Source organism: Halichoerus grypus, chromosome 8 (genome assembly GCF_964656455.1).
Source record: "Halichoerus grypus chromosome 8, mHalGry1.hap1.1, whole genome shotgun sequence".
NCBI lineage: Eukaryota > Metazoa > Chordata > Mammalia > Carnivora > Phocidae > Halichoerus > Halichoerus grypus.
This window is the reverse complement of record NC_135719.1, coordinates 121,066,359-121,080,095: the sequence shown is the minus strand read 5'-3', so window position 1 is coordinate 121,080,095 and position 13,737 is coordinate 121,066,359. Positions and strand designations below refer to the sequence as shown.

At 42.2% G+C, this 13,737-nt stretch overlaps 1 protein-coding gene across 4 annotated transcripts; it reads right to left on the bottom strand.

Moving 5' to 3' along the window:
• Positions 1 to 1,163: 1,163 nt before the first annotated feature.
• On the bottom strand, positions 1,164 to 6,097 carry SRSF5 (serine and arginine rich splicing factor 5). Of its 4 annotated transcripts, none has more exons than XM_036107252.2 (8): positions 5,943 to 6,097; positions 4,899 to 5,043; positions 4,534 to 4,604; positions 4,313 to 4,411; positions 3,944 to 4,013; positions 2,638 to 2,711; positions 2,067 to 2,177; positions 1,164 to 1,970 (listed from the first exon to the last, which is right to left on the bottom strand). In XM_036107252.2, the coding sequence occupies exons 2-8, from the start codon at positions 5,022 to 5,024 to the stop codon at positions 1,703 to 1,705; spliced, it is 819 nt and encodes a 272-aa protein (XP_035963145.1). In that variant the 5' UTR covers positions 5,025 to 5,043; positions 5,943 to 6,097; the 3' UTR covers positions 1,164 to 1,702. The 4 variants fall into 4 exon arrangements, with proteins under 4 accessions (XP_035963145.1, XP_035963143.1, XP_035963142.1 ...); XM_036107250.2 differs by having other exon boundaries at positions 5,939 to 6,096; XM_036107249.2 differs by having other exon boundaries at positions 5,814 to 6,085.
• Between the last annotated feature and the right edge of the window lie 7,640 nt (positions 6,098 to 13,737).

The window sequence follows — 13,737 nt, the reverse complement described above, 5'->3', positions numbered from 1 at the left end:
CAGCCTTCCAACCTAATAAAAACCTAGGTTCCGCTGCTTTACATTAATTAAGCCTCCACCCGAGTAAATTAATAAGCACAACACTCAAACCCTCCCTAGAATCCGCCTCATTCATGGTAGAAGGATCAGCTTCCCCATTTTGTGGCATGAGTTTCTATAGTTTTGGGTATGACAAATGTATACAAACAACTTTTCACACCTACCCCCAAATAGATTCCTACTACCCAATCCCCATACTTTGGGAAGCCAAAAGCAATCCTTCTGGTACTTCTTTCCTCAAAATCCCCTGCAAGGCTAGGGCAGATGAGTATCCACGAAAAGAAAATACTCTTTTCAGGTTCTGGGGAACTAGACTTCCTCAATTCCAGTACCAGTCCACCATTTACTTGACTCTTCTCTGGCCCTGAATTCCCTCCTGCAAAGTGGTTATTATGTACGAAGTAGCTGTTAGGATTCAGTGGACATAAAGGGAAGATATTTGTAATGTTACCTGGCTACCACATGCCATTCACCATAACCAAACATTTATCCAACTGATTACTCCTATAGAGGACTAAGAAAATCTAAGTCTCTGAGATTACTAGGAGACAATAAAGCTCATTATCTACAGGTATAGGGCTCAAAACAAAGATGGATGTAGAACCTTAAGCAGTTTTCTTCTCTATTAAACGATTTTCCTTTTAACATACTGCCATATCCACAGCTCGTCATTGAAAGAAAAAACATGTGAAACCCCTTAAAACATTCTTGTGCATGGACTTAAACTTTATATGGTAATCTGTCAAAATTATATTACCTTTAAAATAAGCATAAAACATTTTTACAATTTGCTTCCCCAATTACTTCTTCTCTTGGCTATGGAAACCTGTAATAGCGTGATTGATACCAATTTCTTTAAAATGATTAAAGGGAAAGAGCATGGGAGAGGATCACACAGGGAACTTAACCGTCATTGTTTTGGACAGTATGCAACTTCTCTGCCCTTGTTTTGACTAGCCCAGAAATGGCAAGGATAAGATTTAAATTAAAACACAAAACAAAACAAAAAAAACCTTTAAAAATCCACCACCAAACTCCAGGATTCTCTACACAGCATTTTAAACGTGAACACAGATGGGGAAGAAAAAGTAATAGCATACATCCTTCAGACAAACAGACAAAAGCAGTTTTATAATCTTTTATTATCAATAACAACAGCTGCTTTACCGTGTCTTTGTCAGGCAGCTGTTAAAGGGTGGGTGGGAGGACACCCTTGACCCTAACAAGGAAAACGCAAGCCTTTATGTACAAGCAAATTTAGAGCTCTTTTAAATGTCCAAAGCTATTAATTAGTTTAATTGAGGCATTAAACTAATTCTGAATTAACATATTTGAATAACCAAGAACTAAAATGTTCAAATCTTTTCTAGTACAAAAAAATTAAATTTGCTTTAGTTATAAAAGAGCTCTCTCAATATACACAAACTATACACTTCAGACAGTCACAAAAATGTGAGCGGAAGGCTTATCAAAAGACATTTAATACAATTAGTTTTCAACAACCCCTTGGTGGTCCACATCTACAAAGATATCCAGCCCAACCCAAACCCCCCCTCCAAACCCCACCCCCCACAGAAAAGCACATACTTACCAGAATTTTTAGCAAGTATGGTTTGGGAATTTGTTTTTTTAAAAAAGGCCCCCAGGGCAAGTTATTTACAGTTTAATTGCCACTGTCAACTGATCTGGACCTTGACCGGGATCGGGACCTGGACCTCTGGCGATCCACAGATGCTGGAGACTTAGATCTACTTGAAGAACCACGTTTCTGGCTCTTCTCAGGCACAGGAGACCTACTAACAGAACGGGATTTGCTCCGGCTCCGGCTCCTGCTCCTGGACCTGCTGTAAGACTTGCGACTCCGGGAACGAGACCGGCTACGAGACCTAGAGGAACTCCTGGTCCTGGAACGAGACCTGCTTCGTGACCTACTAGAAAGGAAAACAAAAAACAAAAAAATACAACGTAAGTGGCAGGCCCTACAAACCCACCAACTAAAACTTTGTCTTAAATGTTAAGAGAGATACCTGTGCCTTTTGCTGCCTTCGATTAATTTGATTTTTCTCCCATTTATTTCCTTTCCGGAAAGTTTTTCAATAGCATTCTTTAAATCACCATAAGAGGCAAACTCAACCACCCTACGATGAAAAAAAGCCATTTGTAAAGTTATATACATCCGGTAGTCTGGTCTCAAACTACGTATAGCAATCCAGAGTATCTAGATTACCTTTCCTAGATACTTTTGCTACTGCTATATTAAGAATCTTAGAGCTTGAGAACAGCATTACAAGGTTTCTCGACCTCCAAACCACTGACATTTTAAGCTACACAGTTCTTTGTAGTGGAGGGCTTTTCCTATGCTTGGTGGCCATGTTTAGCAGTATCCCTGGCCTCTACCCACCCACAAGATGCTGGGAGCACCCTCGACCCATCACAACCACCAAAAATGTGGTCCAATGCCCCCCTACAGAACAAATTCATCCTCAATGGAGAACCACTGCACTCCAACATATCCAAATTCTAAGTTTTCAGGAAACATTCACAGTAAAACTTTCAGTAGGTTTTAAAAGGCTGTTATGACCTTCAATACACACTCACCCTTCATTTAATTTAGGTCGATGTGCATCCGCAAAGGTTACTTCCCCAGCTTGTCTCATGAAATCTTTGAGATCCTTAACACAAGACAATTGTGTCAAGCAAAGAAAAGGCAACTTGACACACAAACAACCACATGGTATAAAAAACAAGACTACTGGAAGAGAAGATGTTAGATAAAGTACAAACATGGCATTTACCACACTTGTATTCTATCAGAATTCAAAAATTATCTATGCCAGGGCACGAAATAAGCAAAAAGCATTATTGCTTTTAAGCAAAATGCTAGAGGAAATTCACATTTTAACATTAAAGTAGTATTAGTTTATACTGAGCTCAATACAAAAGGAAAAAAACAAAACAAAACAAAAAAAACAAAACAAAAAGAAACAGTACATATTTTTAAAGTAAAGACTAAAGTAGGAATTTTATATTAAAAAAAAAAAACAGAACATTTACAAGACACCAGTTATTTTGTGCCCCATATGTCATTAAAAAAGTTTACTTTACCTTTATTATTATTTCCCTAGGCTAGTCAAGCAGCAAACCATTAATCGGTCGGAGAAACCTTCATGACATATGCCCGACTGGCTCTTCGCCACCCACTTGAAGGACACTACCCAATCGATGGAAGCCTTTAATCGCACAGCCCTCCCTATTAGCAGACTACTGGCGGATGCAGACATGTTCTACTCTTGTGCAGTTACCAAGGACCACTTTACTGCGATCAGGATTCCAACGACCACCTAATTTCGTATCTTTCAACTCTTTTCGACCAGGACCTCTTATTCGGAAGCGTTACAGGAAGACAGCTCTCAACTTAGGGATCAGATCACGTTATCAACGCTCTGGGATCGCTGCAACCTGGCACTTCAAGTAAGTGCACCGATTACGTCTAGACCGGCAAACACAGATCTAGAGGTGGCCAATTGATCACTGTAGGAGCTGACTGGCAAAGTCAACCAGGCCCAACCAAGAGTGACCAAGACAACGATTAGGATAACCCACAGGCACTCCTCGTCATAAGGCCAACGACACAGATAGGCTGGCAAATAAAGGGTTTAATATTTGGTTAAAATTGATTTTAAAAAACAAGAAAAATATCCTCAAAACATTAAACATTTGATCACTAATATTAAAATTTCAAACATCCCCCAATTACGTTTAATTAAAATTTTAAAATTACAATTAATTCCATTAATTTAATTAAAGATAAAATTACTTTTAATAAAACATAATAAAACATTAACTAACCCATTAATTTTTAAAAAGCCACATTAAAATAGCTCAAAACTGTATTTCAACAAACCTGCCAGCTGACTCTTGAAGATAAATTCTCAACTATAAGCCGATTTTCTGTTCTTACAGGTGGAGCATTTCTGAGGAAGAAAATGAGTACTCACAATGGAAGAAATGCAGCAGTGTGTACCTACTGTGTTCGACTGTGGGCAAATTCAAACAATCAGAACAAGTCATTCAAATGACTCCCATCGAGTTTCTGAATTATTTTATAAGACTTATTACACACACTCATCAGCAACAATGGACTAACATAGAAATAATAGAAATGATTATATGTTAAGTACCAAAATCACTTATTGCTAATGGTTCTTAAGCATTAAAAGCTCCTCCTGCAGTAATGATTGTTCAAAGCAGCCATTCACGATCCATCACATACCGTCTATCATTTCGAGGTCTGCGACTACTAAAACGGTCAGAATAGCGTCCTCTACCTCGTCCACCTCGAGACCGAGCCCTAGCATGTTCAATAGTAACCCTACAGGAAGGGGAAAAAAAGGCTTTGTTATCCACACAAGCTACCCAACATTTACTCTGAAATATCCCAGCTGACCTAGTCTATCTTACAGTGCTAACTAGTTACAAAACTAACGTTCTCACCTTTCACTGCACAGTTCTTTTCCATCGAGTTCATATACAGCATCATCTGCATCCCTGGGATCCTCAAATTCCTAAAATGTAAACATGAAAAAAAAAAAAAAAAAGCCAGTGCTTATCATGTCTTTAAAGTGTATTCTACGCCATACTAAAAATCACTAAAACCGTGTGACAGCATGAGTATCTTAATGACAGTGCCATACACATAAGCTCAATGGAAAAGTGAGCAGGAGTGGTTTCCCTCCAACTAACCGTGAGGTTCTTTTATCCCTTAAAAATACCCTCAACTCAGTAAAATCAAAACCACTGCTTATCAAAATCTTTACCGACTTAACAGTAGCTCTAAACAACCAGTTGTAAGTACTTACCACAAAACCAAAACCTCTTTTCAGATCAATATCTCTTATTCGTCCATACCCCTTGAAGAATCTCTCCACGTCTTTTTCCCTGGCCGCTGGATTTAGCCTCCCGATGAATACTCGACAACCACTCATGGTGTCCGGCTAGTATTTCCTGTCACAAAATAATTCAATTAAGACAATACCAGTGAATGTCAGAAGAATGCCTGGTCAAGGGATCAAAAACATAAACGGCATAAAATAAAATGTTTACCCGGTGATGTTATAAACAAGATTGCCAAGAGTTGCCTCTTATTAGGCCAGGTCCCTTGCAGACAAAATTAAAACTCGGCTCCCAACACGATCCTTCCCTGGGCCCAGACCGCAGCAACCGCAACGCCCACTGCCGCCTCTGGAACTGCGCAGCCGCACTCTCTCCCCGGCTCTTCTGGCCCCCTCCCATCTGCCGCAGTTAGGAAAGGCCGAGAAGTGCGGGCGGAGCCGACCCCGCCCTCCGCAAGGCCAGCCCAATGGCGACGGGCCGCGCGCACGTCGCCGCCTCCCAGGAGCGTCACAGCGGGTGGAAGCCGGGATCTCGCGACGCCACCGCCGCGCCTGCCCAGACGGCGGCGGGCGGACGCTGGCAGCCACAAAATGGCGGCGGCGGAGACAGCAGTGGGGTGAGCCGCGCGTGCCAAACGCCCTTCTCCCTCCCCCTCCCCGGGACTCCACAGTTCCGGAGTCATTGTACCCGCCCGCAGAAAGCCCTAACCACACCCCGAGCAAAGGTCTCGGCCCAATACTCGGGGGGGTCCGGGTAGTGAAGAGGTAAGGAGGCAGGGAGGGGCACACGAGCCCGTGTAAAAACGACCATAACCACGACCGCCCTTCCACCATCAGTTCCCCTCAAACAATACCCAAAAGGAGACGTGCCCCAGCGCCCACCTCGAATATACTGCGCTCATTGGACGCCGTCCTCCGCAAAGAGAGCAGCCCTGGCCACTCACGATCTGAGCGGCCATGAAGAAGCCTCGATCCGAGAAGCCTTTCCCTCAAAGTGAGCCACTCACCTACCGGACAGGATCTTTGGCAGCGGAGACCAGAGAGGTCCGTAGTCTGCGACGGAGCCGTCTACCTCCCCGCAGACCAGGACTAAACTCGTCTACGCCTCTCCACAACTGACGCACTTAGCTGCTCCTGCGTTTCACAAAATGGAGGGCGCGCCCTTGCGTCACTTCCGGTACCGCCCCTGGGACCTCCCTGCTGGATCCAGGGACGGAAATTTCCGCAGAGCCGGAAGTTTACGCGGGGCTGGGACCTCTTTACCGTAACCGCCCAAGCGACCTACACCCGCGATGGGCGGAGCCGAGGGGCGGGAATTGGCGTGGTTGTGGCCGTCAGGGGCCCGACGCTGGAAGGGCCGCGGTTGAGAGTATGTGCTCCAACTAGGCCGCGAAGTGCTGTTCGTCATTGTTTCTCCCGTGAAGATACGCTAGAGCAAATGACACTTCTTTTTTATCTTAAGTATTTTTTTAGATACCCTGAAAAGTACTGGGTAAAAGAAACTCAGGCTTTGCAAAAATATTTGGCCATCTATGACCCCTTGCGTCTTGCTGTTTATGGTTTTGGAGGACGCTCCTTAATGCACAAGTGAATATTTTAACCATACTATCATACCATGGACGTGCGGTTTATACTAAGAAGGATAAGGAACTGCAGTATTTTTTACATGGAAGGTTCTTGCATGATGAAATACTCAAACTGGGACTGCAGCTAGCAGGCCATCGTGAATTGAAGCCAGAATGCAGATTTCTGCACTAGGGCTGATCTGGTTGGAAGAGGTTTCAAGCTACTTTGAAAGGCCAAATAGTATTTGGTTAACCCTCCCTGTTCAGGTTTCTGTAATGTAACACGTAAAAGTAGAGCATTCATCAAAAACAAAGTCTGTGTTTCAAAATGAAGGTGAAACAGCCTTCCACCTCCTTAGCTCCACATTTTCCCAGCAAGGGTGTCAGGCTTAGCAATCCAGGCATAAAGAGAATGATTGTGAAAATGTTACTTTTCTTTAACGCTTTTAGGTGGAACCCAAGGCACCCCAATTTTCAGAGGTGCCCAGCATCAAGGGTTGCTGTTTGCAACTAGAGTTACACAGAGATAAGGTAGTTCAAGAAGCAGCAGAGCTACAGACCCTTACTCTGACCTTCCAGCCCTTAGAAACTCTAGGTTAGAATTTGGATAATTTGTATGGAATGAGCTCGTCCATTCATACATTTGTTTATTTTTTAATTTTTTAAAAAAGATTTTGAGAGACAGCATGGAGGAGGGAGAAGCAGACACCACCACCACCACCACCTCACCCTCGCTGAGCAGGGAGCCTGTCACGGGGCTCCATCCCAGGACTCTGGGATCATGACCTGAGCCAAAGGCAGATGCTCAATGGACTGAGCCACCCAGGCGCCCCTATATATTTGTTTATTTTAAGAAGAGCCTCAGTAGGTATATAGCAAAATTGTGAATTTAGTCATCTATGGTGTGGGGAATGAAGGTGGATTTAAAAGAAAATAAGCGTTTGTTAAAGGAAAACACCTTTAGCCACTAGCCTAATAAACACTGGCATCTCATAATGTACAAACTGTCCCAAACCAGTACTTAATTTAGCTACATTTGTTTGCTTTCTGCATAATTTTTTAAAAAACGGTCTTCCAATTATTTTCTACACTTTCTATTGACTATGATAGAAGCAATCACTTGCGATTTCACTCACTAAATGTTATTTTTGCGGCAATAACAGAAAGTAATCTAAAGAAGGTTTTCTGGGAGTGAAAGACAAGACTGAAGGTGCTGTGTACATCATGAAAAAAGTGGCAGTCTTCAGCACACAGCATTGTGATTTTCTTCAGGAGTAATTTTTTTTTTTTATAAAGCCTATTAATCTTAAAAATAAAACCATTATTTCACCAGCAAAATGAGTTTATTCAGGAATAGTAGAGAATTGTAACTCAAGATATATAAGCTGCAGAAAAACCATAGGCAAGTCCAACAAGAAGAACATGTTATGGAGAAGGAGGAAGTTGGAGGGATTGTTTTGAAGGAAAGTCCAAAGGTCTTTGGAGAAAAGTGTGTTTTCTCATTGGTTGGGCACAGGGGGTACAGGGGTCATCATTTTCTTTTTTTTTTTTCTTTAAAGATTTATTTATTTATTTGAGAGAGAGAGAGAGAGTATCCAGGGGGGTGGGCAGAGGCAGTGGGGGAGAATCCCAAGCAGACTCCCTGCTCAGGCTCCTTGCTCAGTGAGGAGCCTACTTCTCCCTCCGCCTGCCGCTCCCCCTGCTTGTGCTGTCTCTCTCTCTCTCTCTCTCTCTCTGACAAATAAATAAAATCTTAAAAAAAAAAACCAATGGCTTTTTCCTTAAAATAAAATAAAATAAACAATAAAATGAAATTAAAAAGTTAACACAGTTTATTGGCCATCTCTGTTGGGGTCTTTCAGCATAACCGTGGGAGGTTTCATTCGTCACGTTCCTGATTTCACTGAACACAGGGATCAGCAAATTATGGCCTGTGGGCCTAATCCAGCCTGCCACTTGTTTTTGTATGGCCTGAGGATGGTTTTACATTTTTAATGGTTGGGGCTGGGGGAAGGTGATCAAAAGAAGATTTCGTGACACATGAAAATTAGATGAAATTCAAAGGTCAGTATCCATCCATAAATTTTTTTTTGAGCACAGCCACTCCTGTTCTTTTACTTACTGCCTGTATCTGTTGTCCTGCCACAGAAGCAGGGCTGCGTAGTTGCGATAGAGACCGTATGGACCACAATACCTAAAATATTGACTATCTGGCTCTTTACAGAAAACATTTGCCAACGCCTGAGCTAACTGATTCCTAAATTTTAAACTGTTTTGTGAAAGCTCCACCCAACTCCCTTTGGCAGATAAAACTGTAAACAAGGATAGAGGGTTTGAGCTTTATTTTTAAAGAGTTCATCGTGTCCCAATTATAAAAATATCTATATGCTCACTGTCACAAAAATGTACAACAGGGAAAATAACTGAAAGAAGAGAACACTCGTGATCCCAGCTCACCAAATGAACCTCGGGTCATGGTTCGCTGTTTTTCCTTCTTCTGTTTTCTTTCCTGAGTGTTTAATACATGTTTTATTTTCCAATTCAAAAATAATACATCACCATTTTCAAAAAACATAGATTTTTTTAAAAAGATGTTTAAAGTATATTCTTATTCCCAACCCTGAAAGGATACCTATTTGGCTTTTTAAATAATTTCTCTGTAGTGTGCTTCTAAAAAGCACAATTGCATTTTGAAAATATGAATCATCCTCATATATAGAATTTGGTTTCATGAGAGGTTTTTATTCATAAAACATAATCATGGGCATTTTCCATGTCTCTTTAATATATTTATGATCAAAAGTGTATATTCAAATTTGTGTCTGTTTTTCCACTTAACATGATGCAAGCACATGACCAGGGAAAGAACCCAATCAGTAACTCTGTTTTTCTGAAAATGCCCTAAATACCACCAGATGCTTAAAAATTCCTATCCAAATCTTCCAACACAAAGAAAAAGTGCTACTTCCTTGCTTCTAGCTAATAATTCTAAAGATTTTTTGAAAGGGTATCCTTAATTTCTCTTGGAAATTTATGGTTTTTTAAAATGTTCCATTTTTTGACAGATTTACCCCTACAGCCCTATTTGACTTCTTTCTATTGCTACATTGTGATTTTTTTATCGTTGTTTAATTTAGTGCATAATAATTAAAAGACCTGTGAACCCACTACTTTAATTTTAGTGCCTACATCAGTGTTTCTCAACACCAGCCATAAACTAAAATCATCTGGGAAGTGTTTGTAATGTTCTGCTGCTTGGGTCCCTACTGGCTGAAATTCTGATTTAATTGTCTGGGCTGGAACCCTAGTTTGTTAGTAAGGACTGCAGGTCATTCTAATACTCAACCAGGAGTCTGAGAGGAATGCTGACCTAGATCTAGGAACTCACTTTTTTGTTCCCCATAAAATCCATCTATCATCTAGCTCCATCTTCCCTCCTCCAAATACCCATATCTCACTCAGGTTATGGCTGGAGCCCTGATTGGGACAGTCATGGGGAAGCAGATAAACTTAAGTTCAGAGCACCTAAACACATCCCCCTTACCATACTTCTTAATATTGACAGCTCCTGTTTCCTGAGCCACTATTGTGTGCCAGGCATTGTCTAAGGACACTGTACACATCAGCTCAGTCAATCCTTACACAACCCTTCCATGTAGGTGTATAGCATTTTTTAAATGAAGAAGCTGAGGCTTACAGAATTTAACCATCTATTCTGCCCAGAACATCCCACTTCCTGATTTTCCTGTCAAGGCCCTTTTCACAAAAGCATGACCTTCATGGGATGCCTTTCTGTATATTAGGGTGGCCCCAGAAATCCCAGAAGCACTTCTCCTGACTTTGAAAAGTCCTGACCACCAAGGCTAGAGAAGGTTGGAGTGAGGTAGAAATCGGAAATGGCAGAGCTTCTCTGCACAGGGATTGAGCTGAAGGAGAAATAGGGCAGTATCTTTAGAAACAAAGAGAAGGGAAGATTAGCATAAGGGCTCCTGAGAATATTTTCTTAGGGATACAAAGTAATTCCCACTAACTCAGAATTTACTGAATTATTGACAAAACTTAGAAATTCTTTATATGTCCATAGCATAGTGCTTATTGATGCCAGTTGTGCTATGAATTAACACCCAGTTTAAATTCTAGTTCTGTCCCACTTTTACCTCTGCTCTCAATTATCCTCTAACTCAATGGTTTGGGTTTTTTTTGTTTTTTTTTTAGATTTTATTTATTCATTTGGGAGAGAGAGAGTGAGAGCATGAGGTGGGGGGCAGGGAGAGGAAGAAGCAGACTCCCCACTGAGCAGGGAGCCTGATGCAGGGCTCAATCCCAGGACCCTGGGATCATGACCTGAACTGAAGGCCGGTGTTTAACTGACTGAGCCACCTAGGGACTCCTAACTCAATGGTTCTTTAAAAAGAATCATTTGGGCACTTTTCCAAGAGTAGATCCCCAGTGCCATTTTCCCAGAGAAAAGCCTGATTCAGAAATGTGATGCTCAGGAATCTGAATATCTAACTGGCACCCTCATCAAGTGGTTCTGAACTATAATTTGCATCCACTAATCAGAACTGTATTGTTGGTTTGCTGCTCCCTTTCTCATGATCTCAGCAGCCATTCCCTGCTCTCTCTCCTCTTGTTAAGGAACAATGTCTCCTTCATTGTTAGCAGGTGTATTAGTTATCTGTTACTGTGTGACAAAATACCCCTAAAGTTAACAACTTGAAAGAACAGCATTTATTATCTCATAGTTTCTGTGATTTGGGAATTCAGGAATGGCTTGCCTGGGTGGTTCAGCTTAGAGTCTCATGAAACTGCAGTCAAGCTGTCAGCTGGAGCTGTGGTCTCATCTGAGGCCTCAACTGGGGGGATCTACTTCCAAGTTCACTCCCACAACTCTTGACACACCTCAGGCCCTTGCTGGCTGTTGACTGGAGACTTTGGTTCTTTCCCGTGTGGGTCTCTCCATAAGCTGCCTGAATATCCTCATGACATGGCAGCTGACTATCCCAAGAGGGAGTGATCTGAGAGAGTGCACCAAAGAAGAAGTTACAGTCTTTTTATAAACTGCTCTTGGAAATGACATACCATAGTGTATTAGTTTGCTAGGGCTGCCATCACAAAATACCAAAAACTGGGTGGGTTACAACAATAGAAATGTATTGTGTCACAGTTCCGGAGGCTAGAAGTCCCAAATCAAGGTATCAGCAGAGCTGTGCTTCCTCCAACAGCTCTAGGGGAGGATCCTTTTTGCCTCTTCCTAGTGTCTGGTGTTTGTCAGCCATCCTTGGTGTTTTTGGCTTGCAGATGCACCACTCCAGTCACATGGCTGTCTCCTCCTGTGTGTCTTCATCATTGTCCCTCTGCACGTGTTTGTTTGAGTTTCTGCCTGAGTTTCCCCTTTTTGATAAGGACACCAATCGTATTGGATTACAGCCTGCCCTAACAATCTCATTTTACCTTAATTACGTCTATAAAGACCCTATTTCCAACTAAGGTCACATCCTGAGGCACTGGGGGTTAGAACTTCAACACACCTTTCTGCAGAAGACACAATTCAACCCAGAGCACAGAGCTTCTGTTGTATGCTATTGGTCACAGAGGCCAACCCGGGTACGGTGTGGACAGTGTGGGAGGGAGCTACACAGGCCATGAGAACCAGGAGGAGGGGATGACAGGGGTCATTGAAGGCTAACTACCACAGTGCTTCCTACGTCATACAGAAAATAGACATTATCTTCTATTGTCTGGGAATAAAGAAAAAAGAATCGAAGTTATCAGGCTGCCACTGCTTCCATCTCTCACCCCTCCATCTTCAGATTACCTCTATCTTCACCCATCTTCTTCTCATCTGTCCCAGAGAAACAAGGGGTGCAATTTCTGTTCAAGCCTTTGGTTCTTTGTGCACCAGATTCCAGACCTTGCTCCATTGATTATTTTTCTCTCTCTCCTTTTTTTCTAAAGTTCCATCCTCTCCACTACCTCTTTGATCCTTAACTGTCCAACCTGCTTTGCTTCCCCCTTTAAAACTTTTTTTAAAAGATTTTATTTATTTATTTGAGAGAGAGAGAGAGAGAGAGAGCAAGCAGGGGGGAGGGGCAGATGGAAAGAGAGAAGCAGACTCCCCGCCAAGCAGGGAGCCTGATGCGGGACTCCATCCAAGGACCTTAGGATCATGACCTGAGTCAAAGGCAGATGCTTAACCAACTGAACCACCCAGGTGCCCTAAAACTTTTTTTAAAGAAATTCTTCTCTTAGCCTCTGTCACTTGTCAAACTGCCCCATCTTGCCTTTCCTAAGCCAACATAGTTCTTTTTTTAAAATTCAGTTAGCCAACACACAGTACACCATTAGTTTCAGATGTAGTGTTCAACAATTCATCAGTTGCGTGTAACACCCAGTGCTCATCACATCATGTGCCCTCCTTAATGCCCATCCCCCAGTTTCCCTATCCCCTCACCCATCTCCCCTTCAGCAACTCTCAGTTTGTTTCCTGTAGTTAAGAGTCTCTCATGGTTTGTCTCCCTCTCTGATTTCTTCCCATCCAGTTTTCCCTCCCTTCCCTTACGGTCTTCTGCACTATTTCTTATATTCCACATATGAGTGAAATCATATGATAATTGTCTTTCTCCAATTGACTTATTTCACTTAGCATAGTCCCCTCCAGTTCCATCCACGTCAATGTGAACAGTAAGTATTCATCCTTTCTGATGGCTGAGTAATATGGTATATATCAGCCACATCTTCTTTATCCATTCATCTGTCGAAGGACATCACGGCTCCTTCCACAGTTTTAAGCCAACATATTTCTTAACAGAGCAGGTAGTCTTTACACATTGAGATGCCACTTTCTCAAGCTCTCGTTCATCTGCAGCAGACTTCCTCCTCTCCGCCCCCACCTCTCCATTGAAACTGCTCTCACTGTTCATCATCCACCTGATTGCAAAATCCAGTGGCCTCCAAGCAGTTCTCATCCTCCTCAATAAAAGCTGCATTCATCTTCCCCTCACTGTGTGCCAGGCATAGCGTTCAGGGCTTTGGATTTAGTAGCCAAGTCAGCCCTCATACAACTCTCTAAAATCAATTCATACCCTCCTTAAAAAAAAAAAAGTTGACACCAAAACTCAAAGTCACACAGCTGGAAGCAGTGAAGCCCAGCATGTCTCTTCCACCTCAGTGGTTCCAAAGGATTTTCATTCCAAAGTTTATCCAAAAGGGAAATCCAAAACCTTATAGCATTTATTAAA

Coding starts and splice junctions, on each gene's coding strand:
- SRSF5 (XM_036107252.2), bottom strand. CDS start 5,024: ATGAGTGGTTGTCGAGTATTCATCGGGAGGCTAAATCCAGCGGCCAGG. Junction 4,605..4,898: donor AAAGAGGTTTTGGTTTTGTG/GTAAGTACTTAC, acceptor TTTACATTTTAG/GAATTTGAGGATCCCAGGGA. Junction 4,412..4,533: donor AAAGAACTGTGCAGTGAAAG/GTGAGAACGTTA, acceptor CCCTTCCTGTAG/GGTTACTATTGAACATGCTA.